Source organism: Triturus cristatus, chromosome 4_1, assembly GCF_964204655.1.
Source record: "Triturus cristatus chromosome 4_1, aTriCri1.1, whole genome shotgun sequence".
Lineage (NCBI taxonomy): Eukaryota > Metazoa > Chordata > Amphibia > Caudata > Salamandridae > Triturus > Triturus cristatus.
In genome coordinates, this window is record NC_140585.1 from 30,239,710 (window position 1) to 30,254,653 (window position 14,944).

Consider the following 14,944-nt stretch of genomic DNA (forward strand, 5'->3'; position numbering starts at 1 on the left):
TGCATCTATTCATCAGTCCAGAAACTCTTTCTTGATCTGTTGTAACTATTGGCATCTTTGTTCTGTCTAGCTACCATAGTTTGAGAAGGGTAGGTTTTTTACGTCCTTCCACGGCAGTCAGGATACTCATTTGTTCACTATCCTTGAACACAGGATTGACAGTCTGTAGGTGAAGAAGAGTACTGAAGGAGAATGACCAAAAACATCTGGATCACAATAAGAAGGGACACACTGTTGACTAGCCTGGGTACTCAAAACATCCATAAGTTGACAACTCTTGCAGTATCTTCCAGAAATCTACCTGGGCCTTAAGTTGCACCATGGATGGGATTTCACAGCCTTTGAACTTATGCTGTAATTACTGTCAACTGCAAAAAGAACAATTGATGGACAGAATGCTGAACACTGTCAAACATTCACCGCAGTACAGAGATCTGGGCCTAAATACGTCATTTTTTTTGCTCCCCATGCCATTCCAGTTTAAACCCAGCCAAATGCAAATCAGTCTTGACCCTGCTCCCCATGGGAACAGTTCTGCCCGAAATTGCCAGGCCAAGTCCTCTCTGGACTGGTGTTGGGGTATCATCCCACATCAGCCAGGATAGCTTGATTACAGTGGCATGGAGAGCACGGGACCCACGTTTGAGCAGACCCATCCCACTCGGGGTGACAAATGCAAAAAAAACTATTCATGGACAGAATGCAGAACAATGTCAAACATTCACCCCAGTACAGAGATCTGGGCCTAAATCCATTGTTTTCTTTGCTCCTCTGTCAACAGCTAACACCAACACTTAGGATTTCAGATTCATCACCATGTTTGAATCACCCATAGTGAAGATTCTTCAGTCTTTACTATGGCCATCGAGGCCTTATTTGTAGACACCCTTTTCTTCTTGACACTGCACTGTGTTACAGAGCTTTGAAAGTTAATGAATCGTTTGCAGCAGAGGTATCACCTCACAAGGATGCCTCGGGTTCACATTGTGACATTCTGTCATCAAACTGGGAATCGAGCCTCAAGGGAAAGAAATCCCCTTTCTCCTCCCTGCTTTTCCCTTTGTCTTCCTTATGGGTCATATTAAGGTGATCATCACCACCATCACCACTTCTAGAGGCCGCTGCTTCATCCTTAAGAACTCATAGGAGTAGTCCGGTTTCCTGCAGCTCCTCAGAGCTCTCACTGTTGGATTTACATCCATTAGGCATGTCATGGTCGACCCTGGGACCCAGTCTTCTATGAGGTTCTGTTGCATTCACCCTGTGGTGTCTCCTATGCCAGAGCTTCCATTTGCAGCATAGGGGTTTGTGCTTGTGACTTAGGTCATCAGAAAAGTTGTTGCCTTCTTATATAGAAGCTGGGAGACCACACCTGTTAATGTGCTGCCCGCTGAACACAGATCTCACTCCCAACAGGCCAAGCATTGGCCTCAAGCCATCTTAGAACGTAGAATGGTCCAGTCTCCTATCGGCTACTCCAGTTACTCAAAAAGAGCAGCAATGCCTCTGTCTTGCGACAATTCGTGGACGGTCACTCAGCCCCCACGTGAACACTGTTTGCAGCCGAGTAGATGAAGCGGCATCTAGTTCTGGGAAGGCAAGGCCTTCAAATGCTATTTGAACATTTGGCATCTGAAAATATTTTTTTAAACTATGTGTTCGAGGCATATGAGCTGCAGATTGTACACTTAGCATAGGTCGCCATCTGGTGTTGGGCCCGGATGTTTGCAGTTTGTTTTTCTTCTTGGACCGTCTTTGGAAGTCACGAGTTTGGTGACTCCTCCTTCGGTCCGTACTGCGCATGGGCTTCGGCTCCATCCTCAGATTGTTTTTTTCCGCCATCGGGCTCGGATGTGATCCTTCGTACTCCGGCTTCGAACTTCTACGGTTCCAGCCTCGACGGAAAATCCTCGATTCTTCGAGTTCCTTCATCATCTTCATCTCTCGAAGCGGCACTTTTTCCATCCCGTACATCGACACCGGCCTTCGGGCCCTCCGCGACTCCGGTCCCGGCCGATGGAAAGGACTCCGTTTAAAAAGTGCCCAAAATGTGGGTCTAAATTTCCCCACACCGACCTCCATCAGGTGTGTAACCTTTGCCTCTCTCCGGAACACGAGGCTCGAGACTGCCCCGCCTGCAAGTCTTTTCGATCGAAGAAAACGATCCGAGATCGAAAGGCTCGACGCACCATGGCGCACTCATCCTCGACAGTTCCACCGGACATCTTCGGAGACGACGCCGAAGCTTCGGGGCAGACACACACCGAACTGGGAGAAGACATAGTCAGCGCTTCCGAGGCCGACGACTCCGACCTGGAGGACGTAACACCAGGACAGCGGGCCGTGAGTACAATGCCCCCTCCCAGCCCCGCACCGAAAACCAAAGAGACTCCGGTTACTCCCTCGCCTGCCGGCCTGGGCAAAACCAAAACCAAAGCCTCGATCACCCCACCTTCGGGCCCGGTGTCGAAGCACTCAAAGTCTCACGGCAGCTCGGGATCGAGCCAGCCGACGCCCGGTGCCGATAAACACCACTCGGCACCGAAGCCTGCAAAATCCAGCTCGACTCCGAAACCACCGGTGCCGAAGCCTGGACACTCGGCGCCGACCAAACACAAACAGAAATCGGTTGGCACCGACGCTCCGGCGCCGAAACAGCATTCGACGCCGAAACACACGGAGACCTCCAAAAAGCAGGGCGTACACAGAACATCGAAACCTCCGGTTCCGAAATCGCCGGTGCCGACAGACGACTCGGCGCCATTGGCTCTGTTTACACCAGACCCTTTACAAAAGACTTTGTCCAGAGATCCAAAGACTAACCTTTTGACTGTGATTACTAAGAAGCGTCGCCTTGAGGCTCCGGCTCCTCCTCCTCCACCCAAAAAGAGGGACTCAGCTACTTCTCCCCTTAGAGTACCCTCCCCACTGCCACCCCCCCTCCCACCACCACCCCCTCCACCTTTACCTCACTACGATCCGGCCCCATCCCCAGACCCGGATGACGGGGACCCGGACAATGACCCAGGGGACGCCCCAATGGATCCCACTCCACCAGGGACCCCAGATCCATGGGAGGATTATAATAACCCTGATGTACCCAATGTACCTCAAGACGACCTATACCCATCAAGGCCGTCTCCTCCAGAGGACTCTTTAGGGTTTCACCATTTAGTGCAGAGAGCAGCACACTACCATGGGGTGGACATGCACACGGAACCAGTGGAAGAAGACTTCCTACTGGATACATTTGATTTACAAGATCGTTCCACTGCTATTTTACCCATGCTTAAGGGTGTCACCAAGCACGCTACAGAGGTATTCAAAGACCCTGTCAGAGCCAGAGTACTAAACCCTAGAATAGAGAAGAAGTACAAGGCGGCACCCACAGACCCTGCATACATCAAGGGCCCTGCTCCTCTAGATTCCCTAGTTGTCTCCACAGCTAGAAAGAGGGCTAACTCCCAATCCTCAGGAGATGCCCCACCACCAGACAAGGAATCTAAACTTCTGGACGCGTCTGGTAAACGCACCGCCTACCAGGCTGCAAACATGTGGCGCATTGCAAATACACAAGCACTGCTTGCGCGATATGATAGAGCACACTATGATGAATTAGAGGCTCTTATGCAGCACCTTCCAGAGAAATACAAACGCCAAGCTCATGACCTGATACAGGAGGGCAAACTAATCACAAACACCTCCATTAAGTGTGCCCTCGATGCAGCAGACACTGCTTCTAGAGCCATAAACACCAGTGTCCTGCTTCGACGCCATGCCTGGCTCAGGATATCAGGGTTCAAGCCTGAGGTCCAGACATCAATACTTAATCACACCTTTGACCAGCAAACACTCTTTGGCCCAAAGGTAGACGAAGCGCTCGAAAAAATGAAGAAAGATACAGACACAGCGAAGTCTATGGGAGCGCTCCAGACCCAAGCCTCTAAGCGTTCCTTTCGACGCTCGTCCTTTCGTGGCACAGGTAGAGGCTCCTCCACCGATAATGCCTCTACCTCCTACAAATCCCCTCCTCAAAATACCTTTTCAAAGGGCAACCAAAGAGGTGGTTACAGAGGCAACAACAATAAGGGCAGGGGCAAAACCAACAATACCCGTTCTGCCACCCCACCCGCACAATGACTCCCCTTCGCTCCCCCCAGACCATTCCACTCCGGTCGGGGGCAGACTACAAGATTTTATCCACGTATGGGAGTCCATAACATCGGACAAATGGGTGACCCAAATCATTCGGTCAGGGTACTGCCTCGAGCTAACATCTACCCCACCCAATATCCCACCAAGGCACCGTCCAATGTCCCAAGAGCATTCCACACTGCTCAAACAAGAGGTACTCTCGCTCCTCCAGAAACACGCCATAGAGCAGGTACCCGACAATCAACGAAATCTAGGGGTCTACTCCCTATATTTCTTAATCCCAAAGAAAGACGAGACCCTCAGACCCATTCTGGATCTCCGGCCTCTAAATGCCTACATACATTCAGACCACTTTCACATGGTCACCTTACAACAAGTCCTCCCACTCCTCTGCCAGGGAGACTTTCTCACAACACTGGATCTGAAAGACGCGTACTTTCACATTCCAATACACCCCTCTCACAGAAAATACCTCAGGTTCGTGGTGGACGGGCAACATTACCAATTCAAGGTTCTCCCCTTCGGGGTCACCACTGCACCACGGGTGTTTACCAAATGCCTAGCAGTAGTAGCAGCACACCTCAGACGTCAACATGTTCACGTCTTCCCTTACTTAGACGACTGGCTCATAAAAGCCGCGTCCTACCACCAATGCGTGCAACATACAAACAGCACCATCCAACTGCTTCATCAGCTAGGCTTCACGGTGAACTACCAAAAGTCCCACCTCATACCATCTCACACAAAGCAATATCTCGGGGCCACCATAGACACCTCAAAAGGTATTGCCTATCCAAACTCAGCCAGAATCACAAGCATTCTAGCCTTACGCAAAATATTCCTTCCTCAACACTCTCTACCAGCAAGAGTGTTTATGAAGCTCATAGGGATGATGGCGTCTTGCATCTTCATAGTGCCCCATGCAAGACTCCACATGCGTCCACTTCAGGAGTGCCTAGCACAACAGTGGAACCAGGCCCAGGGTCAGCTGACGGATCTGGTGTTGGTGGACGGCCGCACACATCACTCTCTGCAGTGGTGGAACACCACAAACCTTTCCAAGGGACGGCCGTTCCTGGACCCGGTTCCCCAAGTGACTCTAACAGCGGACGCATCGCTCTCCGGCTGGGGAGCGCACCTCTTACACCTCACAATGCAAGGTCTATGGACGCCACAGCAAAAAACGCTCCACATCAACCATCTGGAGCTTTTGGCGATCTTTCTAGCCCTAAAATCTTTCCAAAAGCAGATTTCAGGCAAAGCAGTCCTCATTCGCACAGACAACATGACTGCGATGTATTATATACAGAAACAGGGGGGGACACACTCTCCCCAGCTCTCCCGCTTAGCCCAGAGCATATGGAGATGGGCAATTCCCCAAAACATTTTTCTCCTGGCACAACATGTTCCAGGCGTACAAAACACCATAGCAGATCTGCTCAGCAGACAGACTCAACAACTACACGAATGGGAACTGCATCCACAAGTTCTTCACCCATTCTTCCGACAGTGGGGGCATCCTCAAATAGACCTCTTCGCCACCCACGAAAACAAAAAATGCCCAAGCTTCGCCGCCAGATACCCACACCCATTGTCCAAGGGCAATGCGATATGGATGAACTGGTCAGGCAGATTTGCATACGCCTTTCCACCTCTCCCACTAATTCCATTAGTGGTCAGGAAACTACAACAGCACTCCCTCACACTCATTCTGGTAGCTCCGACGTGGGCCAGACAGCCGTGGTACACCACGCTACTACAACTATCAGTGGTACCACATCAAAAACTGCACCTTTCCCCATGCCTCCTAACCCAGAACCATGGAGAAATCAGGCACCCGGACCCAGCTCAGCTCAACCTGGCGATCTGGCTCCTGAAATCTTAGAATTCGGGTACCTTAACCTTCCCCCTGATTGCATGAACATCATCATGGAAGCCAGACGTCCTACCACTAGAGCATGCTATGCCGCAAAGTGGAAAAGATTTGTAATGTACTGCCGTAACAATACAATCAACCCTCTAGATGCATCCATACAACACATCATATGCTATCTGCTCCATCTTCACAGGTGTAACCTGGCGTATTCATCCATACGCCTACACCTAGCAGCGATCGCTGCCTATCTACAAAACAGACAGCATTTGTCACTCTTCAGAGTGCCCGCTATTAAAGCCTTCATGGAAGGCCTCAAACGAGTAATTCCTCCCAGGGCACCACCCTCCCCTGTATGGAATCTAAATTTGGTCCTTACACGACTAATGGGTCCGCCCTTCGAACCAATGCACAAATGTGAGCTACAATTTCTCACCTGGAAAACAGCTTTCCTTGTAGCTATCACTTCCCTTAGAAGGGTTGGTGAAATACAAGCGTTCACCATACAGGAACCTTACATACAAATGCATCACAGCAAGGTCATACTTCGAACTAATCCGAAGTTCCTGCCCAAAGTCATTACCCCCTTCCACCTCAATCAATCAGTGGAATTACCTGTCTTCTTTTCGCAACCCCAATCTGTTGCGGAAAGGGCCTTACACACACTAGATGTGAAAAGAGCGTTGCTATATTACATACAAAGAACGCAACCCTTCAGGAAGACCAAACAGTTGTTCGTCTCCTTTTCTCCACCACATAAAGGCAACCCCATCTCAAAATCAGGGATAGCTAGGTGGATTGTAAAATGCATACAAATTTGCTATCAGAAGGCAAAGAGAACATTATCTGTTCCCCCTAAAGCCCACTCTACAAGAAAGTTAGGGGCTTCTATGGCTTTTCTAGGGAATATACCCTTAGATGACATATGCAAGGCAGCCACATGGTCTACACCGCACACATTCACAAAACACTACTGTGTAGATGTGCATTCCCAGCAGCAAGCTAGGGTGGGCCAGGCTGTACTAAAAACACTCTTTCAAACAGCTGCAACGGATACCGGTGGTCGCCGCTAAGGTTGGGTACTGCTATATAATCTATGCTAAGTGTACAATCTGCAGCTCATATGCCTCGAACGGAATATGCTACTTACCAGTATGCATCTGTTCTTGGCATGTAGAGCTGCAGAGTTGTACACGCCCACCCGCCTCCCCGGCTACCTGTATCCGTTTCCAGTCCATCTTATTTAGATACAACACACATGGGTTTCTCACTGTTATTACTACGCTCCATCATTTCCCTGTTGGCGAAAAACAATCTGAGGATGGAGCCGAAGCCCATGCGCAGTACGGACCGAAGGAGGAGTCACCAAACTCGTGACTTCCAAAGACGGTCCAAGAAGAAAAACAAACTGCAAACATCCGGGCCCAACACCAGATGGCGACCTATGCTAAGTGTACAACTCTGCAGCTCTACATGCCAAGAACAGATGCATACTGGTAAGTAGCATATTCCTTTCACTTGCTAATCTTCGTTATAATAGGCTTTTTTTCTATTTAAAGTTTGCAGTTCCCCTCTCCATTTTGTGTTTTAGATATTGCATAATGTGTTCTGTCACAAAGTTTTCAAAGCGATGACATCCTGTTACTTGAACTGGTTTCTGATATGGGTACCTTTCTCATTATGGTTATATCTAGGAGATTAATTAGTTAAAGTAATACCCTTTCATCCAAGGAACCTTGCTTACTTTTCCATGCGGTTAAGATCGGTCTCTTACTGTCACTTTCTTTGTATCATAGGTCCTCTTGGACACCACATAAACTAGGCAGTTTCTTGTGGCAGCAGGTTTTAGATTCCATGTTTATGATGAGACTAAAAGAGTAGCCTTTTGAACCTTAGCCTTAGTTTGGAGGAAGTGAGTTTGATGTTGAAGTTAGTTTTTTAGCCCACCTTCACTTGCCCTCCATACAATTTTTATATTTTATTTATATTTTACTTTGTTTACAGATTGAGAGTAAATGATTGGACTCTGGGGCTGATGGTCAGCTTCCTTAAGGCAGTCTTCTGTGAGAGGTGAATGTGATCCAGGCCTCTTTGGTCTCACAAGTGAGGTTGCACTAGCACTAAAGCCCTTTATCTTGTAAACTGATGCAGTGTCAGTCTGAAGACAGGGGGACTAGGAGTTCTAAAGTCCTTGTTCATAGTCACTGGTGATAATCCTGGTAATGGGAGTCCCAGCCTCTAAACTGTGTTCTCTGACGAAGTGGCAAAACGGTGTCCTACGATGGCCACCATTTCTGTCCCCTCCATTAAAAAACACGGTCAAAAATTCGGATTCCAGGAAAGCGATTAGTCTCAGTAAAACACCGTACAGAGCTAGTGGGGAATGGAGAGACAGTTACAACTAATGTAGTAACAGTCCGCTTACAGTCTCAAAACCTAGATACCCCTACAATCACTTGTGAATTGTATCGTTGCCTTTGACCCTGTACACAGTACTCTCGCTAGATAAATGCTGTAATTTGCCTGCTGATTTTCTAAAAGATTTCTGCATGTTTCCCACTGCTTTTCTAATTTCCTTGCAGGTGAAGTTATTTCTGCTCATGCCTGTGTCCTGTCTGCATGCAGCCCATTCTTTACCGAGCGTCTGAATGGCACAAGATCCATTGGCCAACCAAGACATCTTAATCTTCCCGGCATTAAGCCAATCACTCTGCAAAAGCTGGTCCACTACTTGTACACATCAGAGCTGGAGGTGACCCGGGAGGAGTTGGACGGAGTATTGGCTGCTGCTCGACAGCTACACATTCCAGAGCTGGAGGTGCTGCAGCTGCAAGGAGTCAAGCTGGTGAGGACAGACTCATGGCCACGCTTGAATCGCAAATGCTTCAAAGCATGTGATCAACCCAGTCTTCAGGGTGCTGCCAAAATCAAAGATTCCCAGGACATCAACCAAGCATTGAGGCCTGATCCAGCAGGGGAGAAAGGCAGAGATGTGGCCATGGTGGAGGTTTCAAGCACCCGGCTCAGCGATACCTTACTGTCAGTGAGATGCTGTCAAAAACCACTAGGCGCAGTAGATTGCGAAGAGCGGTATACGGACAGTGAACCTAGCTGCTCTCCAATGCACACACCTTCTGGTGGCAGTGAGAGTGTAAGTATAAACTCCCCCACTCCATCTTCCTGCGAGAGCTTGGAACCCCTGCCTGACAGCACTGAGTCTTATACAGAAAGTAGCTTACCGTCAGTGAGGCGGATCAAGTTGAGCCGCTTTAAGTTCAGTATGCCACCGAATATTCCTAGGATACCAGCAACAGGGAGAGCCTATGACTCTTTAGATATCTTCAGGCGAACCTCTTGTCAGAGAACTGTGGCCACAGACACATCACAAGGGTGCCCCCACTTTGCCGACTGTAAGAGTTCTACACCCAGTTCTCGAGAATGTCTTACCACGTCCTCTGTGAAAAAAAGTGTTTCAAAACCTATTGACAGCATGGTACAGCACTCCGTTCCTACCAAGAAAAACTTCAGCACTTCAGTGGATATGAAAAATTTGGGATGCTGGGAGATTACAAACATACACCCCCAATCTCAACAAGACCATAAAGTGCAATCCAGAATTAACCAGGCCCAAGTAAAGACCTCTGAGACTCCACATGTCTTTTCTCGCGCTAATGACCTAAATAAAAGCCTTTCGATTGCAAGCTGTGACACCACCGGCAGTGTGAGCAGTAAAGGATCCTCTAAGATCACAAGCAAGAGCCCTGAATCAAAAATCCTTCATAAAGAGCAGCCCTTGGAAATCCTGGCTCGCTTACCCACGATTGAAACTGCTAATGCCCTTTCTTGTGCTAACAAGCCAAGGGAGAGTGTTAGCTTGCAACCTAGTTCATCTGAGGCGGGCTTTCACGCTTCGTGGGGTGAAGACAATGTGGAGCAAATTAAGATCACAAGGAGTGCCCAATTAGAAAACGGCCATGACATTCATCTCCTAGAAGAATTCAGACAGTTACCCCTCTGTGGGTCTGCAGACATTCTTTCTCCAACTAATGACCAAAAGCAAAGCATAACAGCGAGCTCCAGACTTTCCACTGGAAGTTGCAATACCTTGGGAGTTGGAAGGCAGTCTCAATTCACAACTGGGAGTGCCCTCTCGGAAAATGTCAATAAACAACATCCCTTGGAAGAAGTGACCCTGGGTGAGTCTGCACAAGTCTCTCCTCCCAGTAACAACTGTGATAGTGTTAGGAAGAGCCCAGGCCTTTCTACAGCAAACTGCACTACTTCAGCTGGTGAAAGCAATAGAGGGCAAATAAAGATCACAAGCAGGACTCCCCGGTCAGAAGATGATGATAAAGTGAATCCCACGAAAGGCCTGGGTGTCTGTGAATCTTCAAATGGCCTTTCTCCCACTGACGGTCAAATGTTGTCAATGGCGCACCCACTTCAGCGGCATCCTTCCTCAACAGCCATACGAGAGGACAGCGAGCCAGTGCGTCAGAGCGAAGAGCAGCTGGATCTCGCGCGGTCCTTATCAGCCTCAAGTCAGCCTGCACAGGAAGAGGAGAGTACCATCACCCACGGAAGAGATGTTGAAACAGACGAGCAGAGTGATCCAGCATTGACCCCCGTTCTGATGCCCACATGTCGTGTGGATGATGTGACCAAGCAGTCCTTTCCTGAAGGGCGTGAGAAGGACAAGGAGATGAAGCAACATGAGGTATCCGAGGGTACCATACGCCTTCTGAACAATGTTCCGCCTTGCCAAGATGACATAGACTCTGTCACAGTGAAGCTAGAAACCCACAGCATTCTTACCGTGGATCAGGCGCCACTTTCTGTAAATGCAGCCATCCAGGATGAAGCCCAGAATACCAAGTTTAGGAAACGACCTGCGATAGCTCGAAAAAAGGCTGCAATACCGTCCCAGAAAAGACGTCGACATGACCACTCTTCTTTGCTCACGGTAAAGGATTTTCACAAACCACGTGGCTCTGGTACTACAACTAGTTCAGTTCTTTTACAAGGTAGAGTGAGTGGAAGTCTCGATGCGACTTGTCTGGATGACTCTATGTCCGAGCTCTCAGACTTCAGGGTAGTGACATCCTCTAGGGAAGCTGATACCACTGTGACTTCTAGTGTGGGCTGTTTCTTGGACTCCTTGATCGAGCTGTCCTTGCCACGTGAGGAAGAGGAGATTGATGTGGGTGGCATTGTGTGGAATGGTCACTCAGACATTACTTCCTGTTGTGTCAGACCCGACCCCTCCTCGGAGTCTGACATGGATATCAACGTCTTGGATTGAGAGCTCTTCTGTCCATGGTATCAGTGTCTTTGTCTCTCTGCTCACCCATTCTCTTCTTCCTGCCACACACTCTAGTGCCTTTCTCTCTTCCTAGCTCCACTCTTGTCCTTCCATCCACCCAGTCGCCCCTCTTTCTCCCATGGCCCGCTCTAACTCCCCTCTTCTAATTCTCGCCGCTTTACTTTCTCCCTTCCTTCCTTTCTAGTCTCCCCTCATTCTACTCCTATTGAACCACCTCCCTCCCTCCCCGTCTCAATCTTATATACATTCTGGCTACTCTTTCTCCCTTCCATTCTTGCTTCCCTCTCTCCCAGCTACACAGCCCCGCTGCTGCCCCCTCACATTTTAGCACCCTTCCCTCTATCTTCCCCTCTACCTCCCCTCTCCCATACTCCCTGCTCCGCTTTCTCATACTCTAGGTCCCCTTAATCTTCTACCCTCTAACTCTTATGCCACTCTAGCTTGCCACTTTCTCTCCTCCTACCAAACTGTCACTCCATTGTCCCCTTTGCTTTCTAGTCCCCCCTCGTCCTTCCTATTACTCCACCTCCCTTCCTCCATCATATTTACATTCTTGCTACTCTGTCCCTTCCAATCTTGCTTTAGCTTGCCATTTTCTCTCCTCCTACCAAACTGTCACTCCATTATCTGTGTTCTTTCCAGAAGAGCAACTCTTTTCCTTGTGCGTTTATTCTAGCTTCTTAGTTTTGCTTCCTCCCACTCCAGCACCCCTCTCTTCCTTTGTCCCCTTGTAGATTCTGTAGATTTTATCCTTGTATACCAGCCCCCTTCTCTTCCTCCCTCTCATTTTCACTCTAGCTCCAATCTCTGTAATCCCCTTCCTTTCCACTCTAACCCCGCTCCTTTCTATTTCTAATATTTCCAACTCAAACCATCTCGGTTTCTCTTTCTACCTTTTTCCCACTCACTTCATCTCCTCATGCAAAATGATTTCTCCGTTATCTCTTTTCCTTCCATTACAGCACCTCTTTTACCCGTGCTTCTATTCTAGCTCCTTTCTTTGAGTCCCTCCCACTTTAGTACTCTCTCTTCCTCTGTTCCCTTCCAGCTTCTCTCCTACTCTAGAGCCCATGTCTCTCCCTCCCTCCACTCTAGCTCTGATCTCTGTAATCCCCCTTCCTTCCACTCTAACCCCACTTTCTCACCTCCTCTCCCTCCAAAATCTTTTCTATTCCTAACCTCTCATTCTTAACTCCTTCATGTTGCTTCCCCTTTCTTCCTCTCCTTTAGCAGCCTTCTCTTTCCCCGCACTAGCTCACCTTTCTATGATCCTCGCTCTAGCTTACCCTTTTCTGACACCCCCCCCCCCCATTGTGGCTCCCCTTTTTCTTCCTCCCACACTAGCTCACCTTCTCTAACCACTTCACCTCCCATCCCTCTCTTCCACCTTTCCATCTGACTCCTCCTCTCTCCCTCCCAATCTTTCGCCCTTCTCCCTCCTTCTACACTCTTTCGCTTTTTCTTTCTTCTTCTCTTGCTCACCTCTAGCTCTAATTCCCCGCGTCCCACTCTCATCTTCCTGCTGCTTCCTCTCTTTCTTATTTTCTCTCATGCACTGACTTTCGCACTATATCGACACCCAGGAGTATCGGTACTTGTGCTAGGGAGGTGCTATTATACACTCTACAATTGGATACGTGCAGACAGGCAATATGTAGTGAAAGTAAAAGGTCACTGTTTTGTGGACCCATGCGAGGCTGCACAAGTCGTCAAGCATGAGCATTAGTGCTGCCTAACCAGGTCGTCGCCATATGCTTGCAAATCTATCAATAGTGCCTCCTAGTCCGCAGCCATAGGGTGCTTGCGCAATCCACCAGCCTCCTCTCGCCTAGGTGTCACAGCCTCCATCCACCCCCACTTAAGATTCGCCTTACACCATCGGGCTGTACCTGTGAGTGCCTGCGCCTTCCAGTACATGGTGATTAGTCTACAAGCAACTAGTAGTGCCAAATCTATGACGACCAGTCACTTCCATGATCGCAGCTGAGACCGTTGCTCATAGTGTTAAAGCCACTGCGCAGTTTCAAAACATGTGTCCCATGTCAGCTCCTGCTTGCTGACATCGAGGGCAAGAAGAGGAGGAGCCAGATACTTGGTGAAGAGCAGCTGGGGTGAGGTATGCCCTGTGAAGGACATTGTGTTGACTATACTGGAACTTTGTGTTCCTTGACAACCGCCTGGGATAGACTAGTGCCCTCTACCAATCTTTCCGAGTGATTTCCCTTCCTATATCCTTCTCCAAACTCATGCAAACGGCAGCTAGGGGGTCATGCGTGGTAGATGCTAAAGCGCGGACCAGCCAAGTAATACGTTTGTGACCACTACCTATGATATATAACGTATGTACTGAAGGTTGCTGTTTGGGTACAGTGTCCGTGATGTCCCAGAGCCTTGCCGAGCAGCCAACGAACTGCCAGAAGCCAGGAAACGACCTACAGGGAGTGTATGTTCTTCCTGCAGTTGATCTTAGGGTAAAAGCGGCCCATTCTGAAACAGTTCTCCAGAGTACCCACTCCTGCTGCCTCCTATGCCTCTGATCCCGCCCTACCCAGCATATCACTGAAGGGAGCGCCTTCATGACCTCTTGCTCTCTACCTTCTTTTCTTACACCTTTCGCCCCCTCTTTAATCTTTTTTTTTTGCTGTCGCCGCTCTCCCTCAGCATTATTGGATCTCTGTTCACTCTTCCTTCCTTACTTCGTTTTTCACCTGTCTCTTGTTACTCTGCTACCTATTTTTCCTTAATTTTGATTACTGCACCTGCTTTTCATGCTCTCCTGTTCCCTCCCTTATTTCCTCCTTGCTGCTTTGCCTTCATCATTTTCTCCTCTCCATTGGTCATCCATTTCTCATCCCCCGTCTTCATTGCTGGTCCCACTCTAGTCCATTGCTGCTCTCCTTTCTCTTCCCATCTCTGAATCGCGATCTTCCACTTCTTTATGTTTTTGACTCTAATCAGTAGCCCACGTTTGCTGTGGTGACTCTGGGTTGGTATGTCAGTGTTGGCATTTCATATTCTCAAGTTGGAAACTTTTGAGTAAGACGGAGAGATGCCACCAACGGGACGAGACGCTTAACCTACAAGGTTAGGGATTTTACAAGACTGTATGTACAGCTAATAAAATGGCAGGTCTCCCTGCTCCCATCATAGCGTGTCTGTATTTAATAACAAGCTTTTTCCTACCAAAGGCTGCACACACCATCAGCCAGAGTCAGAGTTCGGAGGATGTCTACATAGCGGCATCTCGAATCGTCAGGTGTCATGATCAATCCATGTAGGCTTCAAATATGCTAACTTGGGCGGACGTGGGATCTTTAAGGGGTGCAGAAATATCTTCATGCACAGCAGTAATAAACAGATTCCTAGAACTTTCTGGGGAGGGCTTGACTCTCCTAAAAGATATAACCACACTGGTATTGACACTCATTTCAAACATGGTTAATGTCCAACATCAAAGACACCTGTCTGCTAACATTACTTGACAGAGAAGTGCATTATTCGAAAATATTAAGAGATTTTAGGACCCATAAACTAACTTGAGTGAACCCCCGGATCAGTGACATCTTCATGACCGTAAAATGTTCATATTGCTG

The 14,944-nt window shown here is 48.6% G+C and overlaps 1 protein-coding gene across 3 annotated transcripts in view; it reads left to right on the forward strand.

Moving 5' to 3' along the window:
• The window catches only part of BTBD18 (BTB domain containing 18), a 211,333-nt gene extending 196,841 nt beyond the window's left edge, over positions 1 to 14,492 (forward strand). For all 3 annotated transcript variants that reach the window (XM_085651387.1, XM_085651385.1, XM_085651386.1), the window contains exon 5: positions 8,611 to 14,492. In XM_085651387.1, coding sequence (XP_085507513.1) covers positions 8,611 to 11,330 — 2,720 coding nt within the window. In that variant the 3' untranslated portion in view covers positions 11,331 to 14,492. The remainder of the gene's footprint in view (positions 1 to 8,610) is intronic.
• Positions 14,493 to 14,944: the final 452 nt, after the last annotated feature.